At 35.2% G+C, this 20,210-nt stretch overlaps 1 protein-coding gene across 12 annotated transcripts in view; it reads right to left on the bottom strand.

The window, feature by feature from the left end:
• Positions 1 to 20,210, bottom strand: part of CLEC16A (C-type lectin domain containing 16A) — a 96,992-nt gene that overhangs the window by 73,641 nt on the left and 3,141 nt on the right. For 11 of the 12 annotated variants that reach the window (XR_012837901.1, XR_012837902.1, XR_012837904.1 and 8 more), the window contains exons 2-10: positions 16,912 to 17,040; positions 15,448 to 15,581; positions 14,505 to 14,653; positions 13,720 to 13,825; positions 11,693 to 11,816; positions 10,614 to 10,788; positions 9,001 to 9,054; positions 6,396 to 6,509; positions 729 to 957 (exon numbers count right to left, since the gene is read on the bottom strand). Coding sequence is in view for 7 of the 12 variants with exons in the window: in XM_075767763.1 (XP_075623878.1) it covers positions 729 to 957; positions 6,396 to 6,509; positions 9,001 to 9,054; positions 10,614 to 10,788; positions 11,693 to 11,816; positions 13,720 to 13,825; positions 14,505 to 14,653; positions 15,448 to 15,581; positions 16,912 to 17,040 (1,214 nt within the window). In the remaining 5 variants the exon portion in view is untranslated. Of the gene's footprint in view, positions 1 to 728; positions 958 to 6,395; positions 6,510 to 9,000; positions 9,055 to 10,613; positions 10,789 to 11,692; positions 11,817 to 13,719; positions 13,826 to 14,504; positions 14,654 to 15,447; positions 15,582 to 16,911; positions 17,041 to 17,418; positions 17,604 to 20,210 lie in introns of those variants that run through there. The other variant, XM_075767757.1, reaches the window with a different exon arrangement.

Raw genomic sequence — 20,210 nt, 5'->3', positions numbered from 1 at the left:
TGGACAGGGCTGTCAAAGCATAAAGATCTTGTTTTCAATTGCTTGCATGCAAGTCTGTCACATTCTTCTCCGTTTATGTCTAAAGTAAAGACTAGTTGCTGACATACATCCTTCTTATAGTTACTAACTAGTACAATAAAACAGTTACGATAGCTGTAAGACTTATCCTATAAAACCAATTCTTAAGGTTAGCATTAAGTCAAATATCCTGAAAACATGCAATTACAAATCTGAAAGTTAAAAGATGGGGTTTTTTTCAGTTTTGAACTATTTAATATCATCTTCTACCATGTGCTGTCACTTTTAGCACACTTGTTGAATTTTATCATTGAAAGACATAAAATACTCCAAACCATTTTACACAGGTAAAGTAGCTACACCTCTGCCTTTACCACAGAAGGAAAAGTTACAAAGTTGTGAAGTCTACTTATAAAGGGCCCCATAATCATGTACACCTAAGTGCAAGGCATATATTTGTGATAAGGGTCAAAGACTACAGGAAGATATGAAAACACCTTCATAGTTTTTAATCAGATTAGAAGTACATGTTCTGACAGAATGATTTAACACGAGAAAAAAAAAAATACAGGCAAAGATTGAAACCAAATAGTCCCATGTTTACCTAGTGCAACAAGAGAACAAGTCATGTAACAGATCACAACTAGGTCCATAGAGTAAATAAAAGTATTCAAATTGTAACCATCGTTTTTATTTTCTGGTATACTCACCTTCATTTTCACTGCTTGTTCTGATGCCCTTTGAACTCGCTTCTGTACCTTTAGTTTTATCCAGGTCATCTTGGTTATCTTCAGATCCTCTCTCCTCTTCATCTTCTTCACCAACATTTTTATAGTTGGGTCTTTTCTGCACCTTCTTCTTTCCTTTCTGTTTGTTAATTTCAAGAGACCTCTCAAGTGTTTCTGTTGGTTTTATGAAACATCTGATACTTGACTTTGCCTGCAAATTTGAAGAGTTTACATTGAGTTACAGTAAGACATTTTAAACTCTAATTGGAAAAGAAACTTCATATAAAAAAAGGTTTTTAGAATGTAAATTGGCATACCACTTATAAATCTCAAGTCCATTTTAAAAATACAAGAAAGCAGACCTCAAGTTGTATCAAATCATCAGTAGAACAATTATCTCTAAAGTAACATATCCTAAAGACCTATAATTAAAAAGTATTGCATCTTGAGATAAGGTATAGATATAGTACTACTTATTTTATCAATATAAGTTTATTATTTTTTTCCCCTTCTTTGAACTTTCTTAACAGGTGACACAGCTAATATATACAAAATTAAGACACAATTTGCAAAAAGGATAAAGGAAGCAAAATCCAAAGTGCGTGTTGACAGCAATGTATTAATATGAATTACACTCTTTAAATGCCTTTGGCAGTAGCAAGGACAAAAACCAGTGCTCTATGCTGTGAGCTTTATATGAATTTTAAGCTTCCCTCAACAGTATGCTAGTCCCTGTATTAACTAGGAACAAATGGCACTGACATCAACCTTTTTTCGGCCTCCAGACATTGACTTTCCTAGTCTGGAAAACCAACACCACTTCATTTGCTAGATTTTAATATACTTGTGTTGTACTCAAAGATATCAGAAGTTTATCCTTCAAAACACTGTTTTTGGACATGAAGGCAAACAGCATTCAATCAATCCCTGATTTTCCTGAATATTAATTTACAGAGCAAGAAAATAAATTTAGATGACAAATTTCTCCCAGAGGAAATAAGTATTTCCAAGAGTCTGTGTCATCCTAACAGCTGAGAACAATGCGTTCTTAGAGGGGACAAGAGACTACAAAAAGTTCTGTGACTAGCAGGACTAACAAAATTTGGTTTCCTGTAATTTTGCAGATTGTTTCTGAGCTGTGATGCTTTGAGCTCCCTTCTTACTTGTTAGGCCTGCCAGCTGGATAATCAGAGTACATGCTCTCTCTCACGCAGAGCTATAAACATCCATCAGCCGAACTTTTCTGTTACTGAGAAGTGAAACACATGGTTTCCTGCCAGCACAGGTTTATGCTGAACAAGACTGTTATAGAAACTTCATTACCTTTCAGATCTCAATACTTCAATCACATTTGGCTGATGCTGGCTATGGGGTTAAAAATGTAAGGGCAAGCAAGACAAAAGTAGTAAGACTAGAGTAAATACAAAACTGATTCCATTCCTTGCCTTTGGTGACTCAAGTACAGTAAGTATTGAAGATGACCACAAAGAGATCTCAGAAAAAGTCTGGAAAAATCCCTCCCTTCACTTAATAGAGAACACCTATACATAAAAAATAATACATTAGAAAAAGATCTGAGCAGAAGCCTTCTGTAAGTGAAAAGGCCAAAATGTTTCTCTGAATCTTCTGACTTTTCTTAAAAAGGTTTAATAGAAATCTTGCATAAGTCACCTTACGCTTGGCACTGAAACAAACCATACAGTATGAGGAATCTTTCACAATACCAAAAAACCCACAATGTGAAATTTACCACACTTGTGTCCCTCAGTAACCTCTGATATATTTTTAGTCTGATCAAACTGCAACATAGGAAGGTTATAAAACAACCAGATTACCTTTTATTGATGGCTTCTGGTCAGAAAAGTAATAAGAAAAGAGAAGAACACATTAAGTCCTATTCTTTAGGGAAAAAAAGAAAAGCAGCAGGCAAGTTGCATAATGCCTTTTCCCCTTTCTGCATTTACTTCTTACAACTGCTTCCTAGAATCCTGTAGCTACTTTCTTTATGAAGAATGCATGTACTAACCATCCTTGCATTTCTAATATGCTGTTAGCTGTGTGAGCAAAATAACAAAAGAGACCAGTAGACAGTCATGTGCTCATAAGAACTTAACCATGGTCTGGTCTGTCTCAAGAAAGAATGTTGAGAAAAAGTCAACATATATATTCTGTTCTACTAAATGTAACAAGGCTATATATTTATAACATTCTAAAATCAGACTTAACATTAACTTACATGGTATATGGTTCATCTAAGTTGATTATACAGTTTGAGATACTGCTATTTCATACTTTTAAAATGTCTTTCAACCATATTTCAACTAGGGTTTATCTTGTGCAATGTGTGCTGGTAAAATAAGGCAGTACCAGTAACAACTTTTACGGGAAGGAGAAAGTAGGTTAAACAAGAAACACAGAATAGGTAGAACTGGCCCACATCCGAATTGTGCAGGAAAACACATCTCACAGGAAATAAGTTAAACAGTGTGATGATCGCTAACAAGTTTAAATACATTCTGTTGGCTACATATATTCAACTCTCATCACGAGATAAGAGTATTTCTTCTGATGCCAACTCAAAACAGAAATAAAGGGAAAAATATGGAAAGAATCTTGATTTGCTGTATTTCGAGGTGGAGAACTTGTTCAGTGGAGGCTGGGCAATCATCACTGCCCTACGATGTTCAGCAGATCTCCATGGGTAGGTTATTGTCAATTCATAAGCTATCAGCAGTTACATCTGCTCGTGATTTTTTCCACAAACTGACTTCCAGTAAAAAGTACCATTTGTTCCTGTCGTGACAACAATCATTGCTCTTTTGCTCTAAATAACTCTGGATATGTTGCATTTATATACAGCAACTGCAATCCATCTCAGCTTTTATTTCTGTTAAGTATTCTTGACTCATTTAGTCTCTTATCATGAGGACACATGACCCTGCTTCTGGTAATCTCAGTCCATACTCTCTACATCTCGTTCCACTTGAATTCATCTTATTAGGAAAATGAATATAGACATGAGGTTCTACTTACTTCAGGTTTTAGAAACTACGTATTAGTTAGAAACTGACAGTTACACTTCAATTTGAATATATCAAGACATCTTAGTTACAAGAGGTGAGCAGTGTTAGGTACAGAGCAGGGGTTTAGAGATAACTGGGGCTCACCACAACACACAGAGATATCGTAGAATCATAGAACGGTTTCGGCTGGAAGGGACCTTAAAGATCATCCAGTTACATCCCCCTGCCATGGGCAGGGACACCCTCCACCAGCCCAGGTTGCCTAAAGCCCCATCCAACCTGGCCTTGAACACTTCCAGGGATGGGGCATCCACAGCTTCTCTGGGCAACCTGTTCTGTTCCAGTGCCTCACCACCCTCATAGAGAAGAATTTCTTCCTAATATCTAATCTACATCTGACCTTTTCAGTTTAAAACCATTCCCCCTTGTCCTATCACTCCATGCCCTTCTAAACAGTCCCTCTCCAGATTTCCTGTAGGTCCCTTCAGGTACTGGAAGGTGCTATAAGGTCTCCCCAGAGCCTTCTCTTCTCCAGGCTGAACCACACCAACTCTCTCAGCCTGTCTTCATATGAGAGGTGCTCCAGCCCTCTGATCATCTTCATATCCCCAAAACAACAAGCTTCAGAGTATCAGAATGATTATCGTGGGAAATTGCAACAGAAAGGAAGTAGTAAAAGACAAATTTGGGTCTGACTTAGTAACAAACACAATTCTAAACTCATTCAAAAGGTAAACTAAAAAAACTTGCTCATCACTTTTTTCTAACAACCCCAGAACAAGCAATTCTGAAGAAGCTTCTGAAATAGCTTCCATTATTCAATAGAAGTTTGTTAGTTATTTGCAAGAGAATACTCCACAGTAATAACTTAGCAATGATTCTGATACACCTTATAGTCCAAAAAACAGTCCCTGAAATGGCAAGCGATGCTCGAAAATCAACTTTCTGCTCTAAGGAGTCCTAACAGAGCAACAAGAAACTGCCTCACCTTTACTTAAGATGTCTATGCCTCCATACCTACAGCTGACTGTAGCCTTGCTGCATTGAGCATCTACCCTAGAAAGCCAATACCCTTCCTATTTACTACCTCTTCAGGTATGACAGAGCTCCCAGTTTACATGCCACAAGAACACATCTTTAAGACCAGTAAGAAGCAGCAACCTAAATAGTATTACAAACATATGGGAATAGATGAACAGAAGTTTGTAGGAAACCCCTAATATTCCTAACATTAGTGCAAGCACACAAACATATGCTACAGATATTTTGCAACTGTACAGTAACTATGACAGGAAAAGAAAATCTCACTTCTGCAACAAATGGTGCCCCACCCTTTCGCCACAAATTTCCTAGTAACAAAGCTGCTTCTACACAAGTAACACACACACGACATTCAGCACACTGCTAGCAGAAGGTCAGACATTTGCTACCACAACAAAGAGACTGCTTTATCTTAAGCACTCAGTCAGCTCCACCATTCCACTGTATTTTTTTCTATAAAAGATTAGATTCTAAATATCAAGGTCAACAGTACAAAATACCAGAACCTAAAAGCTACTGTCTAAGATCAGCCCACACAGCTTCCACTGCACAGGAAGAAATTTGGAAAAGTTGACTTGTATCATGGAAGAGTTGCAGCATATCTCCCCCTTGAAACTCTCAGAGCTATAGCCGCTGCTGGGAAAGAACATGCATAAGACCAATCTATTGCTTGTTATAAATTAAACATTCAGCCAGTAACTCTTTGCTGACCAGTCAGACATTAGGGAACATGTTCAATCTTTAGAAAGAACTAAAGTCAGAAGCCTCTTAACCAAAGCAAGGTCATACCCTTTCTTATTACCATCCCCAAATAGGCCTTTAAAAAGTAACATGCAAGTCTTTCACAAACTGTGAAACCCACAACAAAAGGGCCAAAAAAAAAAAAAAAAAAAATCACATACATGACACAGAAAAACACTAACAACATCTACACAGGATTAAATATGAAGGCACAAGGGCAAAGACAAAGCAACAGTACTCCCATCTATTTGTGGCTGGTTTACATACTCCTATGCACAATGATGCACACTTTCAGAGATGATCAGTTTTACTGCTAAAACATTGGGAATATTCAGACAAAAATCTTTATTTCCTTCTATATCCAAAGGATTTATCATAAGGCCAGATATTTTTTCTAAGTCTTTCATTTCTGCTACTTGCGTGAGGAAATAATTTCACAGGAAAGTTATGATGACTCATTTCTATTTCACTACCAAAGAGCTTATAACAAAAACTGAACACAGAAGACTGGATTACAAAAGTGTCCATCAAAATGATGGAAGCCTTTGCAGTGTCTGACCCCTGCAGAAGGAACTAAGTATTCTAATTTGTGTTCTTCACATTCATACCACTACCTGAAATATATATCTGCACACAAAAAAAGGAACTTGGACAAGAACTTAATATGCTAAGTTGCACAGAGCATTTTTCTGCTACCATATCTAACAACAAAAGTTGAAATCTCCTATTGCTGCTCTTCTCTTCTAAGCACAATCTCCTTAGTTTACCAGTTTTCAGATACCTGATTGTTTTTCAAATATTTTATTCTCCTCTAAAAAATATTAAAGATTAATTGGCTACTTACTGAGTTTTTCTGTATATCTTGCTCAACTTTAGAAGAAAACACCGAGAGGTCACCATTAAGTATAACCTCAGCCAAGGAGTTCACCAAAGGGGCATAATGTATAATTAGAAAAACCTATTAAAAGAAAAGTGGAAAGAAATATCAGACATATATTACAGAACATATACAGTTTCACAATTTCAGCCACCGAACATACTTTTTTGACCTTGTCAAACTGGTATCTTAAGTTTACATATACAATAAAGTCAAAACACAAAAGACAATCACCTCTACAGGTATTTGACTGTTCTCTACATTTTAAACTACCTAGTTTTAATAATTCTTCATACTCTTCCCTCATTCTGGGAAATGTAAATTCTCTCCGCATCAGCACTGAGATGAAAGTTGTGTGATATTCTAGCAAGGAACCCAAATTAAAACTGCTCCAGAAAATTGTTTTTTTGGTATTTTGATACAGAAACTGATTATGGTACACAGCATCCACTGACCTTCTTGTGTGCCAACAACTGGCAGGACTCCAGTAAGTTCTCTGTTGTGCACACAATTACTTTCCCGTGCTTCACAAGTAAATGTCATGCAATAGGCTGAACTGGATCAGAAGCAGCTTTTCTGGCTATGAAATGCAAATTAATTATGGTCTAGCTACAAAGCAGCTACATAACACAGGAATAAGGGCCATACTGCCTATAACATTAAAGCACTTATTCAGAAGTGCTTTCATGCTTTAACAGAGTTCTCTGTTTACACTACGCACTCTATTTTGAGGCAAGGCGTACAAGGTTGGGCCAGCAAACAATTGGCTTCTGAACAGAACCAGCTCAAGTCCAGCTGCAATAGCCTTATGTCAGCTTATATCCACTCTCTTCACATGAATATCAAAGCTGGATCCCTAAACAGTAGTTTTACATTTAGAAATTATTTTAGGATTTTTTGAGCTGTAAATCTAATAATTGTTTTGACAATATTTAGCTAAACATAATCTCCACAGGTTTTCTGATTAAAGTCAGAACCATTTCAGACTTTCAAAAGTAAAGTCATTATTAGCATGTCGTGATGACCTACGTAGAACTTTTGAAATGTGCAGCGACTTTCCAAAATACTTTGAACAACCTCACAAATCACTCAAGTTTCTTCTAATTCAGAAAGTGTAACTCAATGATATACAGGTATGTTTTGGCATAAGTACGTTACAGGTTCACTTTGTGAACAGTGCATGAAAATCCATGAGTTTCTCAAGCATTTGTCTGTAATATATGAGTAATACCTAAAGTGTATGGCTGGGATCAATAACAGAAATAGTTAAGAAGGTTTTTCAGATACTCAGTGTACACTTTTTCAGATCCCACTCCATCAAAGACAGACTCTAGGTTAAAAAGAGGTGGAAAAATATGCATTTCTGCCAGTTCCAGAAAAAGTAGCTTAGTTTTCTATACCACATCCCATTCTCATACACAATATTTGTTCCCAATTATCTATGGTTAGGAAAAAATTTCAATTTTCTTTATTAAAAACAATAGAGAACATAGATTCAAATCTTGAAGTGATACCTACCCAATACTTCTGCTGAAATCAAAGAGGTTAAAAAAGGTCAACACATACAACCCTATGATGCAGATCCCTTTAGTTACAAGAAGCTGTGGCTCCCAAAATTTTATCTGTGGTAAATAACTCCCACATCACCACAATTTTTTACGTTTAGATTAAGAAGCATCAAATTATATTATCCTGAAAAAATGACATTTTTCAGAAAAGTTCTTAAAAAAGAAGACGATATTATGGGCCAGACCATAATAAAACAAATAAAGTAAAATTGTAAGTTTGAAGAAAACCAGAGGTATAAATTCAATGAATACAAGTCAAAACTAATTTCACAGAACATAATTTAAGAAAACTAGTCTCATAATAATGCACAGAAGGCTACAGGGACAAAAGATTATTCTTCCCTACAATAAAAAAAAAAATTCCACTGTAAAACCCTCTTCATTTGAAAATAAGTTCCAGGGAAAAAAAAGGAAGTGGGACTGGTAAGAATAAGAAATAACAAGAACTTAATAGTAGATTTAAGGTACAGGCATAATGAAATTCAAATTGTGAGAAAGTTTAAGGTTTTGGTGGTGGTGTTTTTCTGGTTTTTTTAAAAACAATCAAAAAACCCCTCAGATCATTGCTCCCTCTATTTTTCAAAGAGGAAAATTCAAACCTGGAATATTCCATAGCTTTGGCAGATTCAAAGTGTGATACCACGTCTATCTAAATTTCACCTGCAATTTTACTGAATTCTCTCCTAGCACGTTGCCTGTTTCTATTATGCACCATTTGTCAGGTGCACATAAACTATAATCACTGAATGCTCTACAGGCTACACTGTGCTATGGGATCCTCAGAATTACATTAACTCAAGGAAGCAGTATTTGGTCTGTCCATAAAAAGATAAATGATCTTGCTTTTTTTGTTCTTTTTTTTTAAATGGAAACTGATAGGTTTAAAACTTTGCCAAATTGTCTTTAATGGCTTTGCCAAAATAAACAAAAATATAGTAATTTATAAATCATAACACTACTGCAAAACATGTTCTGAAACAGGTCAAAATACTTAAAATACTTACTTGAGAAAGAAGATAGAGAGAAACTTGGAGACTTATTTTTGGACGCTCTCCACCCTGGGGAAAAAAGTTTATGAAAAATGCTGATCTATTTATACAAAATTAAAGCACTTACGTGGTTTAATATTTTATTTAAAATAAAAATTTTAATATTGTATTGTTCCACATTCTGCTACAAAATGTTCATTAAGCATCATGCTCTTTAACATTCACTTCTTGTAAACTATTTCAAATGAAGACTCTCCGAATAAGCATATCCCTTACTCTACATGCTTAAAAAGTCACTATGGGTTACAATCTTTTATAGTACTTCGCTAACTGAAATTTAACAGATGAGTATTTGAGAAGTATGTTGGTTTTCACTATGCTACTATTCCTTCAAAAATTACTTCTCAGTTAATGGTCATTAAAGTCTGCTCTAAAAATTAGTTATTCAGAAACAATGAAATATTACCCACATAATAAAAACACATTCTTGACATATGCTCCTCTAAATCAAGTAAATCACACTGGACAAAAATATTTAAAGTAAAACTTGAGCACAACAGTGTTTCCAAAAACAAATTAGTGATTTTAAATCATCACCAAATAAATTTCCCATTTATCTCAAGAGATAAGAATAGCCCATTTTTATGATTGCAAATATCTCTGACCCCATGATAATAGACACATCTGCCTGAAAATAGGACAAGCAGATTTTTCTACATGAGTGAATGGAAAGAGAATCAGCTGAAATGAAAGTAAAAGTCCGGAAGTTTGCTTCATGCTATTTCAATGTCCTTATCAATGGCAAGATGAGAAACTAACTGTTATTCAATCTTCAGTGCACACGCAATATATTGAATCCAATATGCAATAAACCTGACCTCTGGCTAATGAAAGTATGTTGAAATTCACAAAGCATTGTGTATCTTAAGAACAAACACCACTACAAAAGATGAAGAAGGGGGAAGAAGTGGGGGAGGAGAAAGGGAAAAAACCAGGAATAAACAGAACAGTGTATTATTTTTTTTTTAAAGACACTGAATACAGGAACCTGTACAGGTTTTAAAAGAACAGTTTCTATTTCATCAAAAATTATCTTTCCACTAAATTTAAAGGCTATGTTTTAAAAATAAATTCAACTAGATCACATTCAAACACAGCTTATCTGCAAACAAAAGAACAGAGTATCAAACCCAAAAGTTTGTATTTTCTACCTAGAGTGGATTTTTACACTGTGGAAAATTTGCGCATATACTGGGAAAAGGCACAATAACCTGCTTTTGCCAAGAGACAAGTTACTATATCAGAAATCGCATCTCCCAGCATCAGAGAAATTTAAAACTTGTCCCAAACTTGCAGCTATTTTCATCTCCACTATTGCTAGTATTTAACAACCATGTCATCCAAAACAGTATTTGTTTGGTGAATAAAGTTTCATCTATTCTGCCCTTAAATTCAGTCTCAGGGTACTTCCCCTACAGTCACCTTATTTAAGCTGTTTCATCTAAAACACAAATATAGATATCAATAGTATTAACCCTACTACAGCATACACCTGCTGAACAAAGCATTATGCATACTGAAAGCAAGTAATACCTTTAAGACTTAACTGCTTGAAGGTACTAGCTTACCTTAGCTTGATTTACTAATGAATACACATAGAGGGGAAGAAAGAGCCTATTAAGCAGGTGGTCTGTCAGCACATCATTTAAAAATTCACAATTAATGATAAGGATATCATTAAGGTAATGTAAATGATCAAGATGTTCTGCTACCAGGTCACTCAGTTTGCCTCTATTTCTGTGTCTGAAAAAGAGAGCAGAAAGTCTCAGATATAATCAATTGTCAAAGTCTTAAAAACATAAGGAAAGAATTAATGAATCCCTTCCATGGATCACTTTGCACAGATTGACTGCCTAAAGAAGATGTTTTCAGTAAAGTCAACTAACGCACCTAGCAAACAGTATTCAGGCTTAGATGTGCTTTAGGATGCACATATGAATTTTTTCCCCAAATTTTCAGAAGCAATGTTTTTACAAAAACTTGGCTTTCCACTACCAGAGTCTTTTCCAAGCCAACCATAAAAAATGGAAAGGTTTGTTTCCAAAAATAAAAGAGGAAATCTATGTTGTATTTAATGTGTACCTCTTCAGGTGGAAAGCAAAAAACAGCCGCCCATTCTAAGGTGGAGGTGGGAAGGCAAACCAAGAATAACCTGCATCAACAAAATATTTCTGTAGTTGATAGTGGGGTACTACACAGGAATTTCAGATCTGATAGTTCACATACTATAAGTTCACATTTCCAGTTTAAATTTTTCCTAGCATCTTTTCAGAAAGCTGTTCTACTGAGATGATACACAAAAAAGGAACATTAAAAAGACAAGTTAATAAGACTAAGAAGCACAAAATACCTTTTGTCTCTTCTGGATATCTACTAAATTTAGCAGAATTAAAACAAAGATGAAGAAAAAGCAAGTTGCCAAACACTTATTTACTTGTACGGATATTAGCACAGATAGTGGTTGGTGCTATGTGCCCTATTAATTCAAAGAATCTCTAAAATCTTTGCATGAATGAAAAGCTTGAACTGTCTACAAGGGAACGTATTCAGAAACTAACTTAACTGGACTACTACTGACAAAATAAGGAAAGTATTAACATCTGGGAAAAGCATTTCCATTCAATACCCAGCATTTGTAAAATCTTACTCTTCATCCGTCTGCACACAGTTATCCAGTTCTATCACGTGGCTTCCGATAAACCAAACGAGGTTGGAGAAATAAGGGACAGCCGTTTTATCTCTAATGTAATGCAGCATAGGCTGGTTGTCCACTGAAGAGAAATTGTTAAAAAGAAAAATCAGTTGCCATATTTTTTATTAATTTTTAAGAAATACAACAAAGTATCTTCTGAATTTTGATTACATGCTAGCTTTTCATATGAGTATATACCTGACATGATCTTATGAGTGAAATGGACATCTACAAAAGCATCATATCAATTCTTAATTGGCTTGAATGAGCCTAATGTTGATATATTTACATAGGTCTGAAGATAAACAAATCTAGTGGAATTCAGAAAGGGTTTTTTAGCACATTCTTTATTAAAGAAGAAGATAAAAAAGTAAGAATAAAGCAGTAATGCTGAAAGTCAAGCTAGTTAGACTTACATGACACTGCATTAAGGAACACAGGAATCATCAGTGAAGGAAGGGCAAAAGAAACAGACAACAGTTAACAGGATTAGGAACTGGGATAGTGACATCCTCCAAAAGGGTTTAAAAAGCTAAAGCACAAAGCATCTTAACTAAAAGATACAGGGTAAGTGTTAGACCAAAATATATGCAAATGCGTAGTCAGAAAACCATGAAACCTGAACATCTGAGCTGTGTTTTTTTAACTCTAACCTTTATATCACTACAATATTCAATGAAAATTCTTGACAAGTACATTTTTTTTTACCATAAAAATATTTAGTTACATAAATATATAACAAATAGGATATGAAACCTGCATTTTGCTCTTTTTGTGAGCTCATATTTGGGTTTACAGGTCCTTGAAGTAGAAAACAAGTACCAAGTGCCCATTTCTCAACATACAAAAGACAGACATTTTGTCCCTTGTAGTCAACACTATAAAGAACCTACATGCTATGAAGGCTATCCAGCTATTGGCAAAGCCAACTGTTCATTGTTTTAAGAAAGATCTTATATTCTTTTATGATGAAGACTATCATGAAATCATTACTTCTTTTAATTGATAGAAACTTACGTAAATTCAAAATGTAATTTAATTTAAAATGGATTAAAGATCATGAAGCCCTGCACGAACATATTCCATAACACATACTACCTTACAGCATGCTGATTTCAGAGCTAGAAGTTCTGAATACACACCAATTTTTCCTACAGAGATCACTGTGATATTTTAAGTCTATTACAGATTTTATACATCACAAGAAAAATTCAGGGAGAAGTGACTTTTGGACATTGCCTAGTCCAAATTCATTCTCAAAGTAGTGCTAACTTCAAAGTACAAGCAGATTGCTAAGGGCCTTGTTGAGTTTTGAAGATCTCAAACAATAAAGATTCCTCAGTTTCTCTGGAAAAACTGTTGCAGTGCTTAACCATTCTCACAGTGAAGTTTTGGGTTTTTTTCCTTATGTCCTACTTGAACATCCAGTACAGGAATTTGCAACTGCAGCCTCCTAGACTTCACTGGGCACCTCTGGGAATGGTCTAGCTCTTCTTTAGACTGGAATGACTGCTACACCTAGGAGCTCTACAATCATATTCTAGTGCACCTCAAATCCCAAATGAAGTGATGTAGCCAGCAAGGTTACTGCTTCATACATTATAAAGCTCAAGTTCAAGTCCAAAATACTTGATATTCTTAAAGCACTTTGGTTTTGGGATCTTTTGTTTGTTTGTTTTTTAAATAGAGTCAAATTCTAATCTCTTTTGGAAGGGAAGCTAAAGTTCCTTGTGTATGCTTGATACTCTTTTGGTTTTTTAAATCAGTTTCATTCAGGAAACAGTACTATTTACAAGTACATACTGTAGGTCTGGGGTTCTGTTTCATAAAAAACCAAAATGTGTATCTGAAGCACCTCAACATGCTAAGTTTTTCAAACTCATAAAACAGACAGAAAACCCTTAAATGTAAATAACTGAAAATTAAACTACAATGAAAGAAGCATTTTGTACACATGCCTTTTTAATATATAAAAAACATACCTTTGTAGACATTTAAAGTTATAGTCCTAACAGCAATTCTGACCATGCTTTCTGGGTGATTAAAAAATTTAATAGCTTCAGTGTACAAAGCGAAGTCATTAGTGTGCTGTAACAACAGGAAAGAAAGTATTTACAAATTAACCAAAACATGTACACAATATTTATTGGGATTCTGCATGAAAAATGTTTTCCATGTATTATTGTGATATTTTTACCTTCTACTTAAGTAATCGAAATTATTTTACATTGCACAGTCAGCTGCATTTGTAGCTCTGCATTAAAATAAACTGCTTTAAGCGTCAGAGCTTTCCACCTTAACTCTGCCCATATTCAGTGCTTTATTGCCCTCTTCTGGCAAAAAGTGGAATGGAGTGAGGAAAAATCCATTTCAACTTTGGCCTTTGATTACTTAAGACTTCTTAGACTTTGACTAGGCTGCTTAGAACCAAGTGGTGCAACAGAAAAGATCCTGTTTATAAAATCACAAGAAAACAAGGCATAAACAAATCGATTGCTCAGGGGAGTGAACTTCAGAATTCCTGAAACAGTCCTGAAACACTAACTTCCAGATTTTTATTTTATTATATGTGTATGAGGACAAAGAGCTGCTTTATCATGCTTTCATAGAGATCCCCAGAACTGAATTCTCAATTGCTGATATTATCATTATAAAAATAAATGCAGGACGTGCTAAGACAAGAGACTAAATAGATAATGAGCCAAATTGCTGTCAATTTCTAGTTAAAGTCCTCTTATCATTATACTGCAACTCTTTCTTCACTCACCTCATTATAAAAGAAATGTACAGTATGATTGTTGAGTTTCAGGGAAAGAGTTTTCAAAAATGATATGTAATATGCCATGATCTCCTCATCAGAAAAGTCAAATTTGTGGACAATAATAGAATTTACATAGTTATTAGAGAGCAGGTAGTCTGAAAAATAAGAGACATTACACAGTTAACAGAAAGAAAAAAAATCATTACGCTAACTAGCTGTACTTAAAGTAACAGCTAGCAACAAACTACCTGATGCTTGCAGATCCCAATTTTTTGCCAAACTCCTCAAGTGATGGCTTCAAGCAGTAATATAAGGAAATTGCTCCCTACAAAGGTCTTTGCTCCCAAGAACAAGACAACTGAGAATATGCTTCACCTTCCTTAATTTATGTCAGCTTTGGAGTTAATAAGTAACACTCAAAACAATTCTCTTTTCCTCCCAAAGTCATAAACTCTCAAAGGGTTGTATATGACTTTCTCTCATGACAGTTGTGAAGTACTTTAAACTCAGTATTAATTCTCAGTCCTCTTTATATGTTTCTAAAAACCTTGAAGTAAACGCAACTGGCTGAATGTCAGTCCCAATGATGTCAGAACAGTTCCAGTACAAATTAAACAACACAGTTCCACCACATAATCTGCGGCAGCAAGGCAAACATTTCAGACCACAACTAATTTGCAGACTTAAAGAACCCCTTGAAATAAGCAAAATAAGTGTTTCAGTAGTACCAAATAACTACTTTTGTACTACTGAAAATTCACATTAAAAGGTATTTTGGAGTCAAATTATACTGTATTTTCAGTAGTGTTCAATTAAAAAGGTAAAAGGTTGTTAGGAATTCACATAGTTCTTCTGTGAAATGGCACTAGGATTAAATTTCATTAAATGAAAGGGATTTCAATCAAATCTTGATTACTTAATACTAAACAGTTTAAAAGCATGCCCTTACACAGTGATGTTTCATGACTGATGTTCTCAAAAAGGATGTTCAGAGTCTGCAGAAGCTGTACACATACATAACGTCCAGACTTCTGACGCAAGATGTTCAAGAAGAAAACAAACATATTCTTCTCCAAGAAAAAGCTGAAATGAAAGAGAGGTGCCATTAAGCCACTTGCTGTATTTAACAGGAACATAATTTTATTAGGATCAGGGACCATTCTAGGCAAGTTTGATAGCATGTTTTACATTTATGAAGAATTATTTTGCAAAGTTTTGTCTGTACAACAGAAGAGTATCTTCCAAAAACCTTAAATACTAGCTAAGACACTTAAACATGCAAATTATGCAGAAAAGGGATATCAAGAAATCAGGGTCTTTTTAACTTTATCTTATTTTTAGTGTATTCAATTTATCAGGCAGCTTCCCTACCTTGCAATCATAATTTTGACGGGCAGAGCCTTTTAATGAAGGTTGTTTTGTTCACTTGCCCCTTTTAAAGCTAACACACTTTTTGTCTTCAACACTGTAGACCTTATTTTTGATCCACTTTAATTATTTCCCCCCCCCACACCAGAAATAAACATTTCATACAATTCAAACAGAAGTGAACGTTTGCAGAGTTTTCAAACTAGAAATGCATGCAATTTAAAGAGAACAGTGTGGACTCTTTCCTACCAGGACAAATACATACACTTCTTACATTAACTGCAGAAAGAAGTCCCCATTCCTAAAATTCTCCCAAGCAGAGAAGACAGTGAGGAGTGTGATAGAGATACAGTATAGATATGAATAACCAGAATAAGTTAATTTTCTTAGTCCACATCATAACCCAATCATGTTGAAATCATCTTGTAAAAATAAAACCAACCACTCCCTAAATAAGTCATTAAAAACACCAAACACCTACCTTTACTTATCTCAGTCACAAATGCCTTTATTAAAGAGCAAGTGCCTTGAAGCAAGCAGCCAAGCAATGGGCATTAATACAGTCAGATTTGCAACTTTGAATATTTGTTTTTAAGTTTTTCTATCACACTATTTTATGAGGATTAAAATGACATCCGAACAAAAACTCTAAATATCATAGCTAGATTAAGATATCTACTTGTATCTTACATAAATTGAACTGAACAAATTAAAGTCAGATGATATTAATAGATGTACTCAGTAAATCTGGGCCCTAAAATAGGTTAGATGTTGTATTTATATCAAACATTTGAGAGTCAAACAAAAGCAGTACCTGAAAGGAGCTCTGGACTTGGAACACTTTGCTGTTAACAGAAGCAAATTCTCCATGTATTTGTATGACAAGAACACAATCCTGGTTACCCATTTACTATGGGACATAGCTTTTTACCTATGGCCATGAAATACAGTCTTGGAAGAGTTAACCTTTTGAACTAGATCTCTATGGAACTCTAATCATTATTCAAAAACAAAACCAGAGTCAAAGTTGCTTAGAAGTACTTACTCAAATACTGAGCTGTCATTCTGATCTCCCCATATAAGGATCTCTGTTATAGAACGAATAGTCTCTACCAGCAGGTTGCGGTTGTGATCTGTTACTGTTGTATTTTTAGTCAAAACATGATACATGTACCTAAAAGAAAAAATAATTACAAGTAATATGCTATCCTGCCACTTTCACAGGCACCATGTTTGTCTTTAGTCACTGTAACTTCATGTAGACACACATATACACACACTATGGCAAATCATAGCTCCAGGAAACTCTGTGGATTTCTAAACAAAATTTTGGAGTGTCTGGTTTAAAGTAAATTTCAGAAGTTTAGGTCAAAATCAGACTTGAAATCACATTTCAAAAAACAGTATTCCCATCCACGTTATCTACACTAAGAAACTGAATCACTGCACAGGGCAAACATGCAGCTGGAGACTAAAATGCCATTTAACTGAATGCACATATCAGGCTGTTCCAACTATTTATCAGACTTACGAAGACAAAACAAGATATTACCTAGTTTCAGAATCTTTTTCATGCATCATATGATCAGAAAAGTTTGATCATATTTGCAGCTTACTGAAAATTTGCAAAATTTGGTTTGGGAATCTTCTTCAACCACTGAGCTGCCACTCAGTTGGCCAGAGCTTCGCAGGACTTGTTGCAAGACATAATCTGTTCTCATAAGCCGTGCAGGAAGCTGAAGCTATTTCAGAGAAGTTTATTATGCTGTTATAGTAAAATGCTATACACTTGCTGATCTTGATATTGCTGAATCATCAAATAACAATTTTATTGTGATGAGCACTGCACAAGGACACTGAGAGGTAAACAACTCTCAGAAGTTCACAGTTTTAACAAACTTGATATACCGCATGCTCCCTTCCCCTGCCCCAAAATCAGCAGTGTGATAAAGTCTACATCATATTAAGGTTAACCTACCAGACAGCAGAGAAAAGAGGAAGAAAACGGGAAATGAGAGCAGAAGGGAAAAAAACACCATCTTTTCATACTCTTTCTCTTCAGTAAAGTTTTCTTTCCCTCTTCACGCTGTTTTTTCCCCCCTCATAAATCAATACTTATTTTCCAATTCCAAAACAGAAACTGTTCAGATTGAAAACTGTCTAGGAAAAGTTGATTCATAGCTATCTCCTACAGTCATAACTGCCTGGTCATGTGCCATACCATAACAGAAGTCAAAATAGCAAGTCAAAGAGCACCTGCAAATCCTCTTCCACTAATCTGAGGATCATGGCTCAAAATCCCTTCTATGGAGGCTGACAGTGTGATGGCTCTCAGTGAAGATGCGAGAGTAAGTTTATCACCTGTAAGAATTCCTGGGGCTTTCTAAAAGAGCACATGGCACACAAGCCCTGCAAAAACTTCCCATTATGGCACTATGCATATTATCAGGACAGTGAATCAAAAGACAGAGCAAAAACTAAGTCACTGCACTGAGCATGCATCAATCAATGGAACAATGAACAGTTGAAGACAGAAGGCAATTAAATCAGAACAGTTCATTCCACAGCAATCTGTATAGTAAGTATTTTTCCTGAGACAGTTAAAGAAAGTAATTAATACTACTTTACATATTTTAGCATATTTATTTGAAGCCATATATAAATTATTGCACCTGTGGACATAAATTTCTCATTAAGAAGTTACATTATGCAAACTTGGCAATAAAGTTTACTCCAACAGCAGAACTCAATGGGAAGAATTACATGCTATCACCTCACCTTGGTAGTCTATGGAACATAGAGCATTACAGATGCAAAAAGCAAGAAACATTTAGTCAGGACTATATTAAGTAAATTAATTTGGAGTTAATATCACACATTACTGCAAAGCTCCTTGAATTGCTAAAACACTGATGCACTTAAAGCAAACCTGGTTTTCACTTTAAAGCTATTCCTTTTTCTACTTACCTGAAAATGAATGAGAAAGCATGCACATGCTTGTTTCTCTTACCAGACATGCAACATGCCATATCATGAGAATACAAAGTATCACACAAAACCAGTATTGTTATGTTTACATAAATCCTTAAAGCCTATCTTTAAATGTTGATTACAAATGGTTCAAGTTTGTGCTCCAAAATGCTAAACTCTCAAAGAGGAGGTTTTTGTTATGTTTCTCTGCATCTGAAGACTGGGTTCAAACAAACAAAAACCTACCAAAACCCCACCATACAGGAAATGTCGAAGCACCTGATACCATCAAAATTAGTGGGAGATTTTACCAGAAACTGAAGACAAACAAAATTCTGAACATTTTTCTGGTAAGATACCACATTCAAAGAGTTAACTTAACAACTCATGAATACAGAAAGCATGTATTAATGACTTTCCTACTTATTACTTACAAAAATACACTAAAATATAATAGAGTTTTTGAAGTCAAGCACTCAAATTTAAAAACCCCTGACTTAACCATAACACGCTTGCTTCTTCTTCATGCTGCCTGTAACTATGTAATTACATATTGTTCCCATAGAGGAAACTCGACGTATGGCATAGACGGTGCTTCAGGAAATGAATCAGCTATGAAACAAGACTTCAGCCATACATGTTTATGGACACTGCATCTGACCAAGTCATGAGAAATGTTCAGCACCCAACTCTAATGGTATAAAACCTTTTGTGCAATCAGTATGCAATTAAAATACCAATTGTAGAAGTAACTATGGGAAACATACTTGAAGGTAACAACAGTGCTATGTAAAATACCTCTTAGAAAAGTAGGAAAAAAATTTGCATCTAGAAACAAAGACAGTAAGCTTAAGTTCCAAACCCTTTCAATTTTAGCAGGAACACCAGAGATATTACCAGATGAACTCTTCAGAAATGGTTAAGATATCACTATTTAAATACTGGGAAAAATGACATAAATCCTCTTCATCCATTACAATGCAAAGTCTCTCAAAGAGATCTGACCATGCACCTGCTAAGGTTAGACTATCTTCAAATGGACAATATGAAAGACTTTTTTGGTACTTTAACCACAGGTCACAGCTCCCAAGGTGAAGAGCTGCAGAAGCAGAGTACAGTGACTATCACGGTCAGTGCCTGAAGAGAACTATAAGAAACCCTGACATACACAAGAATGCCTGGCTTACGTGCAAAGGTAGGCCACAAAAGAAAAAACATGCAGCTCGTGAGAAAGCATTAATTTAAAATTTGTGTAGCAAGACAGACTGTTGTCTATAACAACTGTGATGTATTTGCTTTTAGAATTGGAAGCATATAATAAACAGAGCAGAGGACTACCTAAAGGGAGAAAAATGGTCTCATTTTAAACTGTTG

This window comes from Balearica regulorum, chromosome 15 (assembly GCF_011004875.1).
Source record: "Balearica regulorum gibbericeps isolate bBalReg1 chromosome 15, bBalReg1.pri, whole genome shotgun sequence".
Classification (NCBI taxonomy): domain Eukaryota; kingdom Metazoa; phylum Chordata; class Aves; order Gruiformes; family Gruidae; genus Balearica; species Balearica regulorum.
This window is presented reverse-complemented; position numbering and strand designations above follow the sequence as displayed.